A 12,886-nucleotide genomic window follows, 5' to 3' on the forward strand; every position below is an offset into this window, starting at 1 on the left:
ATAGTAGCACCACTTAGTTCACAAGTAAAGCGATTCCCCCGTCACAAACTTCCCCTCACAAACTTTTAAGTCGGAGGAGATGGGTGGGGGGGAACCTGGATCACATGAATCAATAACGTCAGGCTGGATCACATGATGTAATATATTACTGCCCATTCTTCTGACACCAGCATCTTGTTCTAACATCAGTGCTCCCCTTCCGCCGAAACATGGCAACTGACACGGGCTGGCAAGTTGGCTTCGCAGTGGTGGAGAAAACAGTGAGGTGAATCTGGGGATAGTCCATGCGGGTCAAAAAATGGGTTTGCTGGTTTTCCCCCCTGTGGAAAATTCCAACTTTTCAGCAAGAAAACTGAAAACCAAAAATTCTCAGCCAAATAATGAAGAGAAAACTGAAATTTTTGATTCAGAAATGTTGCCATGCTGCCTCATGGTAGTTGTAATTCAGGTACCCCATAACACCATTCTTCTTTATGGGCTGGGCTCCCTGGCTGTACTACATCTCCCATGATGCACCACATTCTCTCTTCTTGCTGAGATACCACAGTGCATCACAGCAATCACATAGCCACAGTGCATCATGAGACATTTAGTCCCTTTGGGAGCTTGGCACATAGAGGCGAATGCGACATTACATACCCAAAAAGTACAACCAACTCCCATTAATAGGGTTACCATACGTCCGGTTTTTCCCGGACATGTCCGGCTTTTTGGTAATCAAACCCCCGTCCAGGGGGAATTGCCAAAAAGCCGAAAATGTCCGGGAAAATACCGTCCGGGCACTTCCCCTCCCGGGCTCTGGGGGCGCAGGATCCGGAGGCAAGGGGGCTGCCCGAAGCCTGAGCGCTACCAGCTTTACGGTTTGCCAGGCAGCCTCCAGACCCTATGCCCCCAGCTGGGCGCTTCCCCTCCCAGGCTCCAGCTGCGCTGGGGAAGCGCCGGCCGGGGCGCAGGATCTGGGGGCTGCCCGGCAAACCGTGAAGCCGGTAGTGGTTGGGCAGCCCTTTTCGCGTGGCTGGGAGGGAGGAGGGGGAGTTAGGGCAGGGACTTTGGGGAAGGGGCGGAGTTGGGGTGGGGAAGGGGTTGGGAAAGGGGCGGGGCCAGGGCCCCGTGGATTGTCCTCTTTTTTTATTTTTTAAATATGGTAACCCTACCCATTAAGGCACAACGGCTGTATTTCAAAATAAAAATTTCCAGCCAAAATCAAAATATTTTGGATTTTGGATATTTGGGGTTTTTTTATGAAAAAAGTCTAAATTTTCTGTGGAAAGCCGACACTTTTTGTTGAAAATTTCATTTAGGTCAAAACCCAATTTCCCATTGAAAAACAGCTTTGACAGAAAATTTTCAACGAGGCTTCAAGAGCTAACGGTAATCGGAGCCCCAGGCAGAGAGCAAATTCTCCTGCTGCTCACATAGCTCCAATCCCATAATCTTGTATAACCAAAACCAAGACCACCACATAGCCTGTCTTCCCCTGACTGAACATCTGCACCCCTGTTAAGAACTTGGAAGACTGTGTGTAACAGAGCCACCTAGTGACACCTACGATAACTATATTAATATTGTATTTTAATGCACCCTCTCAAAGGCACTCCGACCACTGTAGAATAATTCATCCCTACAAAACACACAAAGGTAGTGGAAACTGGCCAGAGTCGCTCTCAGAAAGTACAAGCTGAACAATACCTGTATCCATATCACATCCATAACAGTTACATTAAATGAACTTTCAGGTTGTAAAGTCACATGTTCAAAAATTAGAAAAAGACCAGAATTAAAGTTGTTGATACAATCTCAATTCAGCTCCCTTGTGGATAAATACAACAGTGCAGCTTAGAAAGTGGGAACTGGCATTTTCGCAGAAATCCCCCCTCTCTAAGAAACAAAACAAGGCAAGAAAGTTAACCATTGTCTCCTAGTTGCTGAGCATAATCAGATCCTACAGCAAGCTTATTACTAATCCACAAGGAATGCAGCACACCCAGCCTTTCAGTTGCCTGTTTCTATAACCTTTTATAAACAGAACACTTGTTCTGCACCGGTTTAATGAGGACACATGTTGCAGATGGGGGAATGGAAGGTAGAAGGATTTGCAGAGTAGATGTTGCCTTGCTTGTTGTAATTGTACAAAGCAATGTTTTTCCTGATGCCTATGAGTGCTTTAGGATTGTTTCTGTTGGCTGGCCTCAGGTAACTCCCTCCTCCATGAGCATAGTGACACCAGAAAGCAGCAACCCTCTCGACTGCTCTCACATGTATCAGCAATCCATAGTGCACTTTGTATTTACTAGGAAGCACAGAATCATATTGCACTTCCAATAAGCCACACTTTGCACTAAGACAGATGCTCTTGCATCGAACTTCAGCAAGCTGTTTGCTGCTCATTCAAACAACACTCTGCCTGAAGCAATAAATATTTGACCCAACAGGTCTATGTCTAAAGGAAGTGAGTGTGTGTGTGAACAGGAATATTTACATTCATTGTTTAGTCTTTACCTAAGCATGCTGATGAGGCAAAAGTATCCACAGAACTACAAGGCTCGTCACTGGTCCCAGTGCTGTGTTCAAGCAGGAAGCTGTCTGTTATATCATAAGCAGAGGGAAGGTCCAGTATGCTGCTGTCCTCTGAGGGGTGGCTTGATGCTGTTTCATCTCCCTCCATGGCCCCACTGCAGTGAAGACACAACTGTTACTGAGATCCAAATTTCAGAGTAGCAGCCGTGTTAAAAAAAACCGAGGAGATCTTGTTGCACCTTAGAGACTAACAAATTTATTTGGGCATAAACTTTCGTGGGCTAAAACCCATTTCATCAGATGCATGCAGTGGAAAAGACAGTAGGAAGATATATATATATATATATAAACACAGAGAACATGAAAAAATGGGTGTTGCCATACCAACTATAACGAGACTAATCAATTAAGGTGGGCTATTATCAGCAGGAGAAAAAAAACGTTTGTAGTGATAATCAGGATGGCCCATTTCCAACAGTTGACAAGAAGGTGTGAGTAACAGTAGGGGGGAAATTAGCATGGGGAAATAGTTTTACTTTGTGTAATGACTCATCCACTCCCAGTCTTTGTTCAAGCCTAATTTAATAGTGTCCAGTTTGCAAATTAATTCCAATTCAGCAGTCTCTCGTTGGAGTCTGTTTCTGAAGTTTTTTTGTTGGAGTATTGCGACTTTTAGGTCTGTAATTGAGTGACCAGGGAGGTTGAAGTGTTCTCCGACTGGTTTTTTAATGTTTTAATTCTTGACGTCTGATTTGTGTCCAAATGCTATTTTGTAGCATGAAAACCCAAAGGAAAGCAAACTCCGAAGAGCTCTTCTGGTCATGCTCTTTATCATCACACAACAAAATTCTGGTTTCAGCATTTAGTCATTGATTAAACTAAGGGAGAGTGGGTCTAAGAAGAGGAAGGCGGCATGAAAGAAGTAGATTTTGCTGTTCTTGGGCAGAGGGGATAACTTGGAAGTCTAAGCATCAAGGCTGACATACCTGGACTCCCTGGAAACACATGGAGTCCAGGAAAATACTGAGGCAAGTGCTAAACACAGAGCACATGACCCGAGTTAGACTGCTCATGTAGTTAAAATTAAGGGCATGCTTGGAGCCCTTTTTCCAGATTGAGGCCTCTAGCAGCAGCTGGGTCAGCTCATCCCTTCATTCTCCTTACACAGATAAACTGAAGGCGCCGCAGCTCACTGGTGGACGGGAGGGTGTCTGCTCGGCATGGACATTAATACTCCTACGCTACATGTCAAAACACTGGAACTATGCCTAGGAATCCCTGGCCAAAATTCCATCTCTGCACCACGTGCCGTGCACCACACTTTAGCTATCCTCCACCCTAGTCATATTAGTTACAAGGAGAGCTTCCAACAGTCTAGTTGCTGTACAGGCATAAAAGAAAGCAGTCACTTATGCTCTTCAAGACACAGCAAAAAGAGGGAAGGGAGGGCAAAGGGGAAAAACACACAAGCTAGGTGGTGATTGGCCACATCCTTATAACGCCATAATGGATTTCTAGAAGCCGTACAGCCAGTCTCCAGTTAACTTGCTCCCAGGCCTTTAGTGGAGAGGCTGATCTCAGAGGAAAAGTGATGGTGTGACTGAACCTGTGAGTTCTCAGATGCGCAAGAGGGGGACACATCATTTCATTTGCATCATACCTGTGAATGGATCACTGATGATTGAGTAACCCTTTGGGCAGTAAACAGGTTGCCAGTGTTTGTGATCATCTGTCACACAGCTTTCCCTTCTAGGAAGTCTGTCAGCTGCAGCCTTTTGAAATGAAAAACAGGTCATTAGATTCCTTGCATTAGCTGATCATACTGCCAGAATGGTATGACCTTCAAAAAGTGTGTGTCACTTGAAGTCAACACATTCCCCACTGTTTGTCAGGACTGACACAGGAGTGGATCTTCCCTGGGAAATAAAAACAACACATTTATGAAATAATTTCCTTCAATCTTTTTACAGTGAGGCCGGCCTCATTGAGAAGTTAACACCCTCCATACTTGTAGTGGTAGGTTGATGCCATGTGAGCTCTCATTTATTCAAAAACTTTGAAGCAGGGAACTAAAAATCAAACGGCCTCCTTACTTAGCCCATGCCCACATGTGCTGGGGAAACAGCTGTTCATTCACACCTACCCAGTATGCTCTGTTGCTGCCATTCTGAAGCCAGCAGAGTGTTATAACACCTGTTTGTGCCGTACCAAGGCTTTCCAGGAAATATAGTCTAGGAAGAGGATATGATCTAGCGTTCAGAGCTGGCACCAGACTCAGGAGACCTGGGTTCTATTTTCCACTCAGCCAATAAACTCACTGTCACTGGCAACCATATTTTCAAGGATTGGCCACTTCCTGGCAACGTCTCAATTTGAGACAACTTCGTCCTGAGCATCTGCAGCTCCCATTGACTTCAATTGGAGATGTGGGTGCTCAAAACTTCTGAAAAATGAAGGCCAAGGTGTTTTGAGTCAGGAACCAAAAATCTGAAACCTGCAAACAAAGTACTGAAAATTGCGGCCTTCGTGCCGCTGAAACTCGGTTTCCCCATCTGTAAAAAGGTGATGATAATGCACGCCTACCTTAGTAACGCACGCACAGATCCTATGATCCAAGGTGCTATATTAACCCCAAATATCATTATTCCTAATTTTACTTGGAAGACAGACCAAGTTGGAGATCAGACTTTTTGAATCCAAGCACAACCCGGTTAGAACAAGTTCTCAGTATATGATCGAAAAATAATGAATAGTAAACAAACCAAAAACTGGACTAGCCACCTCACAAAACATAGGCCAAGATTTTCAAAGGGAGCTAATGTTTTTAGGTGTCCAACTAGAAACCCCTTAAAGGGACCTGTTTGCTGAAATCTCCTCTCTCACAATCAAGCTCCTTTAAGGTATCTCAAGTTGGACACCTAAAATCACAAGTCACTTACAAAAATTTGGACCATCACACCAGCCCCAATGACTGTACAAATCTAAACTTAATGTATGACAAACAAGAGGAGAGGAAACGAAAGACAAGATGAGGAAGTATGTCATGGACCCGTCTGGACTTTGAGGAGGGATCTGAATGAGAGGGAAGTGACTTGGGAAGGGCAATCCAGACATAAAGGCAGAAGGCACAGAGACGTTCGTGCTAGGCGATAAAGCAGGTATAGATGGGTGGAAATGCAAAAAGAAACTCAGTGAAAGGAGCACGCAGGGTCTGTGTGATGCAGGGCTGGGGCATTCAAGATGGACAGAGGAGGCTGAAGTAGGTATCCAAAAGATCTCATGGGGGGAGACTGGAGCAGTGAAGTAGGATGATTAGATACCAGTGATTTCACCTCGGTGAAGAGTTGTTTGAAATGTTATGGAGGGAAAAGCTCCAGGATTTGGAGACAACCTGGGTGGGAGAGGAGAAGGAGGAGTTGAAGGTGGCCCCCAGGTTATAGGTCTGGTGGAGTCAGAAGCCATGATGCAGAACGGAGATAGGGGAGAGAATTTGGAAGAAATTAGGAGCTTGGTTATGAGATGAGGGCGAGCGATCCAAAATGAAACCGTGAGAGACACAAGGTGAACCCTCGGTGCTAAATTCAGAGCAGAGAAGTATATGTGAGTGTCATTAGCATTGAAGTGGTCGTTAAACCCATGCAAGTGGAGGAGGTCACCCAAGAACACCACGGCCAGGGCCATGAGCACAGCCCTGAAGGGATTCTGATAGCACGTGGGAGCTGAGAGGAGAAAGAGCTGCCAAAGAAGCCCTGGAAAGGGTGGCCAAAGAGGCAGGAAGAGACCCAGAAGCTCCGTGAAACCAGGGACAAGTGGAATTCGAGGACGCAGGAATGATCAACTTTGTCAAAGGCAGAGGAAAGTGCAAGGGAGGAGGTGGTCTGGGACAGACCTGAGATTTAGCCAGGAAGAGATTGGTCAAGACTTTGAGAGCAGTTTCTATGGGGCTTTGCACTTCCACAACTTGACCTGAAGTCAGGGCAGAGCTGGGAGGTGCTGAGCACACTGCAGGATGCAAAGGCCCCAAGGTGGATGTTTCAAAGTTCAGCTGTTTCTCTGTTATTCCCACAAAACAGAAGGAAATAGGAGAATCATACATTTTTCCCATAGTAAAAAAATATATATATCATTTACCTCCTCATAACTCTGAAGTCACTGCCAGGATTTTGCTCAAACTAAGAAAGACAGAAAGAAAGAAGTCCATCTTCAGACAGAAGCTAAGCAGGGGAAATTCCAATACCAAAGACGAATATTTCAGAACATTATGAGCATGTGAATACAGAGGTTAATACAGAAACTGTTATCACTTCAGTGGAGCTGAGAGTGGGCACATCAGTGCAAGACTCGGGCCTAAGACTACCATATTTCTGCCTCTCTCCCTTCTCTTCAAGACACTCTCCTTGTATGTTTCTGCCTTTCTACTCTCAGCTGATTTTTAAAAACTGTGTTGTGATGGATATTAAAAGTATGCAGATAATGACGAATGTTAAAAATCTGCATTCCTATCTTTTAAGTGTGGATCATCATAGAGGTGTAGGAACACTGATATCAGATGCAGTGTTGTTCTATCTCAGTATGTTATTATTTATATTATTGTAGGGCCTATGAGTCTTAGCCGGGAACCAGGACCCTGCTGTGCTAGGCAATGGAAACACAGAACAAAAAGGCAGTCCTTGCCCTAAAGAGCAACATTCACAGGCATGTGGTACGGCATTATAACATACACATCTATTCAAATGTATTTGGTGTAATGTTTTTACACACTGCAAGGTCCACAAGCAGCTGGTGTAGATGGATATAAAACTCATTGGCCTTCCAGAGTCTGTTTCCCCATTTAGTTATTCTACTTAACCTCATATAATTCCCCTCATCTCAATGGAGATGCACTGCTGTTAACAGAATGGAAAATCTGTTCTTAGCCTCTAATCAGGGGGGTCAAATGTAACACCCATGGGCTGGATCTAGCCTGCAGAACAGTTTCATCCAGACTGTGGACTTCCTGTGAATATTCAGGTTTGTCTTCACAACCCCAGAGTCCACACTACCAGGGTGTGATTTGTAGAGCAGACCAGCGTGCTGTGCTCTAACACCCCTGTGTAGACCCTGCTAGTGTGCACTGATGAAGTCCTGATAAAAACAGGACGACATCAACGCACACTAAGGAACATTTTAGCAGGCGCCAGCAGGGTCCATGCGGGGGAGTTAGTCCACAATCCAGACTCCGGTGCAGCAATCCAGCAAAACCTTGTGTACAGGTGTTGAACCACTTGGAAGCATTTAAGAGGCTCTGGAGAAGCGTAAAATAAATGTAGGTCATTACCAACATGGCTTATCCTTGGCTATTTCTATTTTAATAACTTTTGCTGGGTGTGGCCTGCACAAGCGGCAGAGTATCGGATCAGGCCCGCTATCTCAGGTGTGTTTGACACCCCTACTCTAGATCCTCCCATCCTCAGAGGTCTGACAGTCCCAGCAGTGCTTACCCCTGCCCTTTCTACACTCACACACACTCTGATTCAGAGCATCGTCCTGCCCACCATGAGGGCTGTCTCCTTGTAACACTGAAACAAGCAAGCCAAATTAAAGACCCACCCACCCCTTTAAGCATTAACATAATTTACGGCTAGCCCAGGGGTAGGCGAGCTGGAAGGGAACTCCTTGTGAATATTATGATGGGATCAGTCTCTGCGATTAGTATTTGTTAGAGCCAGTAAAACAAACATACATTTTTCTAAAATTTATGAGACACGGGTCAGGTTTTTTGGAGGGGGTGGGGGGAGGTTGGCCCAGCTCCAGTATTTATCAGTCCGCCAGCGCTGCATGTAAGCCAGCGGCTGTATTTTAACAGATGCTTTCCCCAGCTTTGTTTTTTAATGTTAATTTTCCGTTTAAGGGCCTGCCTGCTTATAATAAAAGCAAAACAGAGAAGAGCTCCCAGGGAAAGGCAACAAGGGACACCAAAAGTGAGTAAAAAGGCCTTCATATCAAGCCGTTGGTTCCAAGCAGGGATGTGCAGCCCCCACTGATGGTACAAAGCCCTGTAGTGCTCCACTGTGGGGCCAGCCCCACACTGGTATTTACAAAGCCTGGCTTTCTAGCACAGCCAGGGTAGAGGAGGGATAAGAACGGCCACAGTGGGTCAGACCAAAGGTCCATCAAGCCCAGTATCCCATCTTCCGAGAGTGGCGAATGCCAGGTTCCCCAGAGGGAATGAACAGAACAGGTAATTATCAAGTGATCCATCCCCGGTTGCCCATTCCCAGCTTCTGGCAAACAGAGGCTCTAGGGACACTTAAGGGCCTGGTTTTGCATGGGATAAGTCGCCACAGCCCCAATCCTGAAAGCAGGTAGCGGGGACCCCGCGCCTGCACTGGTCTATGCATGCAGACGGGCTCGCAGGATTGAGACCCCGGCACTACTTGGTGTGACTGCGCGCTGGCTGGGGGCGAGGCCTTGGGAGAGGTCTGTCCGCCTCCTGGCTGTAGGAAGAAGCTGTGACAGTCTGGGGGCAGCAGGGCTGATGGGTTGTCAGAGGGCAGGTGAACAGCACCCAGACCGCACTAACTGCCAGCCGCTCCCATATGCTCCCTGAAAAGGGCTCGCTAACAGCTCCCCTAGGGCAGGGGAACCCTTCCCCCTTTAGCCATCCATTCCTCCTGCGTGCCCCAGTGCTGCTCTACCAGCCCCCTCCCCAACCACACACAGACATCCCCCAACCTCTAGCAAACACCCTGCTGCAGCTGCTGGTCACGCACTCAGATTCCCCAACTCCTTGCCCCCCACCCAGACAGGACAAAGCTGAGTGGAGCGGTGTTAAGGCCACTCTACTCTGCATGGCCCCTTACAATGTGCAATCTGTTCCACCTTGCATTTAGCTGGGAGTCCCTTTCCCAGGCCAGAAGAGCTCTGTCTCTATAAACTCAAAAGCTTGTCTCTCTCACCACCAGAAGTCGGTCCAATAAAATATATTACCTCCCCCACCTTGTTCCCCAACCTTCACATAACCCCCACACCCCAAATCCACTGGCACCCCCATGCAGCACCCCCACCCCAGCTAACACCATTAAAGCAACATGTAATCCTCATGTAATGACACCATCCCCGAGAGACAGCCTGCAAGGGGAAAGGGAGCAGACCCTGATTAGCTTGTCGTTGTTATACTCACACAGTTGGAGCAGAAAAAACTGGGAGCTGCAACTCCTGAACTGGAAGTGCATAAGCCATCTTTCTTGAGGGCATGAAAGCCCAACAGGAAGTAGTTGGGGGCTCATGTTTGCAAATGATCAATGTGTTACCAGCGGATGGCTGGAAACCATTTTTGTTGTGGGTAAAAGCAAACGGTTCTGAGAGTGCAGAACACCGAGAAACTGATCAAAAGAGGCACAGTTAAATAACAACTGTCCATCGATGAGAACAGGGGGGAAAAAATGTTAAATGAAAAGAAACTTTTAAAAAAATCCCAGTCTAAAGAAAATACATATCCTAAAAGCGAAAGCATGGTGCCTGCAAATGCTATAATTGCCAGCATCTTACATCCAGGAGAACCTTGTGTGAACATTTAGTTCTGACTAGCAAGGAGACATGGTTTATAATTAAAGCAGTGAATGCACTGATCCTGTTAGCTCCCAGAATATTGTGGAAAACCTGGAGCAATTTCCTGCATGTAGAAGATTAGTGCATTTCAAAACAAAACATCCAGACACAAAGACAAAAAAAAATTATTTCTCAGACATGCTGGAAGTCTAATTCTCTAGCTGCATTTGCTGTAAAGTTTCTAGAAAACACATTTTTAAACTCTTCTCAGACCCCAAACCCGCATGGACAACTTCATGGGGGAATCCCGTGCCTTCATAGACCCCATTGTTGCCCCAGAAATAAATCTCCAGGATTCTAGGGAAATATATTTATGTTTTGTGTGTCTCAGATCTTTGTTTTGAGATGTTTAAAGTCTTCTGAATGCAGGAAAATGCATCAGGTTCCTCAGAATATTGGGGCGACCCAAGCACCTACTGTTTTGATTATTTTCTGATGTCAGTGAGGCTGAAAGTGGGCAAAGGGGCACACCCAGGCAGGTCAATGTAGACCTAACCTTCTCCCCCACCAATTTCTTGCACCACATATTTCTTCTTAACCCCATATTTCTTATATCTCTCCTTTCTCTTCAAAACACCCTTCTTTTCTGTTTCTGCTTCTTTCCTCTCAGCTGATGTTTTAAAGACCAAATATAGTTTTTCCTGTGCATATTTACAGTTAAGTTTGCAGATGATGACACATGTTAAATACAAAGACAGTTCTGCAGATTTGAAATGTGGATTATTATAGATGTGTGGGAACACTGATATTTAGTGCAGTGTTGCTATACTCTAGAAAAGTCACAAGTCCTTGGTGCAGCATTGTGATACACATGTCTATACAAGGGTATTTGGTGCAACGTTTTCATTCAGTGCTAGCTCTGCGAGCAGTTGGTGTAGACTTTTTATGCATGAATAAGTACACGGGTGCTTTGTGCAGAACTGTTGTAGGTAGGCAGGTGATATATATTTAGACTGAAATTTCCCCCTCCCTCCTACCTTAGCCAGGCACAAAGCTAAAATGATCGAGCCTTGCGTGGCTATCTCCGTGAGCTCAGAGGGTTAGAATTCAGTCCCACAGCCCATGGGTATGCCCCAGGACTGTAATGTAGCCTCTCCGTGGACTGGAATAATGGCTACTACCTCGCCACAGAAAGTCTTGGCCACAGGATTCATGTTAATTAAGGATTCTATTACCCAGTCTTCAAGTCCCCCATTACCCAGTCTTCAAGCTTATTCAGGGCTGGCAAGAGACCACGCCACACCCCTTAGCAGCACACGTGTGGAGAGATCCCCCCTCTGCTACATAAATGCTCCATTTTCTGCCTCTGTGCACATCCGCACACTTAAACAATGAATAGAGCCTACCTCGGGTGAATATGTACATTATTTCATTGATAAACCACACCCCATGTGCAATATGAACACACAAACAAAACTTAGAGGCCAGATACTACAGTGGTGAGGGCATTATAAGAATATAGATAGGATCGGATAGTACATAGAATTTACAGCATAATCCAATGTCAATATCAATTTTTAAAATCTCTTGCACACTCATCCAACCCCCTAAAACTAGTCACTTCCACCTCCTGAGTTGCCTCTGCCCATCTTGACCCAATCTCTTGTCAAAAGCCTAGGAGCGCAAACACCCAGGGTTGTGTAACACCAAGAGGGCATATGATAGGGTTACCATATTGAACAAATAAAAAAAGAGGACCCTCCACAGGGCCCTGGCCCCACCCATTTCCCACCCCAGCCCTGCCCCAACTCCGCCCCTACCCCGCCCCAACTCCGCCCCCTCCTCCCTCCCACTCCCAGCCACACGAAAAGGGCTGCCCGAGCGCTACCGGCGTCACGGTTTGCCGGGCAGCCCCCAGACCCTGCGCCCCCGGCCGGCGCTTCCCCAGCGCAGCTGGAGCCTGGGAGGGGAAGTGCCCAGCCGGGGGCGCAGGGTCTGGAGGCTGCCTGGCAAACCGTGAAGCCGGTAGTGCTATGGGCTTCGGGCAGCCCCCTTGCCTCCGGACCCTGCGCCCCCGGCCGGGCACTTCCCATCCCGGGCTCCGGCGGCGCAGGGTCCGGAGGCATGGGGGCTGCCCAAAGCCCGTAGCGCTCGGCTCTTAAACAGAGCCGAAGAGTCAGGAGAGGAGCAGAGCAGCCGCAGCCAGAGGCTCTGCTCCTCCCCTGACTCTTCGGCTCTGTTTAAGAGCCGAGCTGCCAGAGCGCTACCAGCTTCCGGCAGCCCCCATACCTCCGGACCCTGCGCCGCCGGAGCCCGGGAGGGGAAGTGCCCGGCCGGCGGCTGGGGTCCGGAGGCAAGGGGGCTGCCTGAAGCCCATAGCGCTCGGGCAGCTCGGCTCTTAAACAGAGCCGAAGAGTCAGGGGAGGAGCAGAGCAGCCACGGGAGGGGAAGTGCCCGGAAGGTATTTTTCCCGGACATGTTCGGCTTTTTGGCAATTCCCCCCGGACGGGGGTTTGATTGCCGATAAGCCGGACATGTCCGGGAAAAACCGGACGTATGGTAACCCTAGCATATGAACTCCACAGTCAAGGGACCCCTCACTGAAATTGCCCAGCCAGCAGCCCTCACCCGCTTACACTGGATAGGAGGCAACTCAGCAGAGTCCCCTGAGGAGAGAGGCAATCTCTAAGGTAGGCCAGATGATCCACACCATTTAAGGCTTTATAAGTCTAACGAAAGCCTTGAGTTGCACCAGGAGACAAAATGGAAGCCAGAGCAGACCACGGCGCAGGCATGTAATGTGTTACCTGAGAGAAGCTTCACTAGACAAGTAGAGAGC

At 47.3% G+C, this 12,886-nt stretch overlaps 1 protein-coding gene across 3 annotated transcripts in view; it reads right to left on the reverse strand.

Annotated features, from left to right (window-relative positions):
• CHGB (chromogranin B) overlaps positions 1-9,810 on the reverse strand; it is a 116,781-nt gene extending 106,971 nt beyond the window's left edge. Inside the window, exons 1-4 of one of the 3 annotated variants that reach the window (XM_065589799.1) lie at positions 9,680-9,740; positions 6,649-6,689; positions 4,178-4,289; positions 2,500-2,672 (exon numbers count right to left, since the gene is read on the reverse strand). In XM_065589799.1, the coding sequence (XP_065445871.1) occupies positions 2,500-2,665 (166 nt within the window). In that variant the 5' untranslated portion in view covers positions 2,666-2,672; positions 4,178-4,289; positions 6,649-6,689; positions 9,680-9,740. Of the gene's footprint in view, positions 1-2,499; positions 2,673-4,177; positions 4,290-6,648; positions 6,690-9,679 lie in introns of all 3 variants that reach the window. The other 2 variants (XM_024110470.3, XM_008173788.4) reach the window with 2 other exon arrangements.
• Between the last annotated feature and the right edge of the window lie 3,076 nt (positions 9,811-12,886).

Source organism: Chrysemys picta, chromosome 3 (genome assembly GCF_011386835.1).
Source record: "Chrysemys picta bellii isolate R12L10 chromosome 3, ASM1138683v2, whole genome shotgun sequence".
In the NCBI taxonomy this organism is placed as follows: Eukaryota; Metazoa; Chordata; order Testudines; family Emydidae; genus Chrysemys; species Chrysemys picta.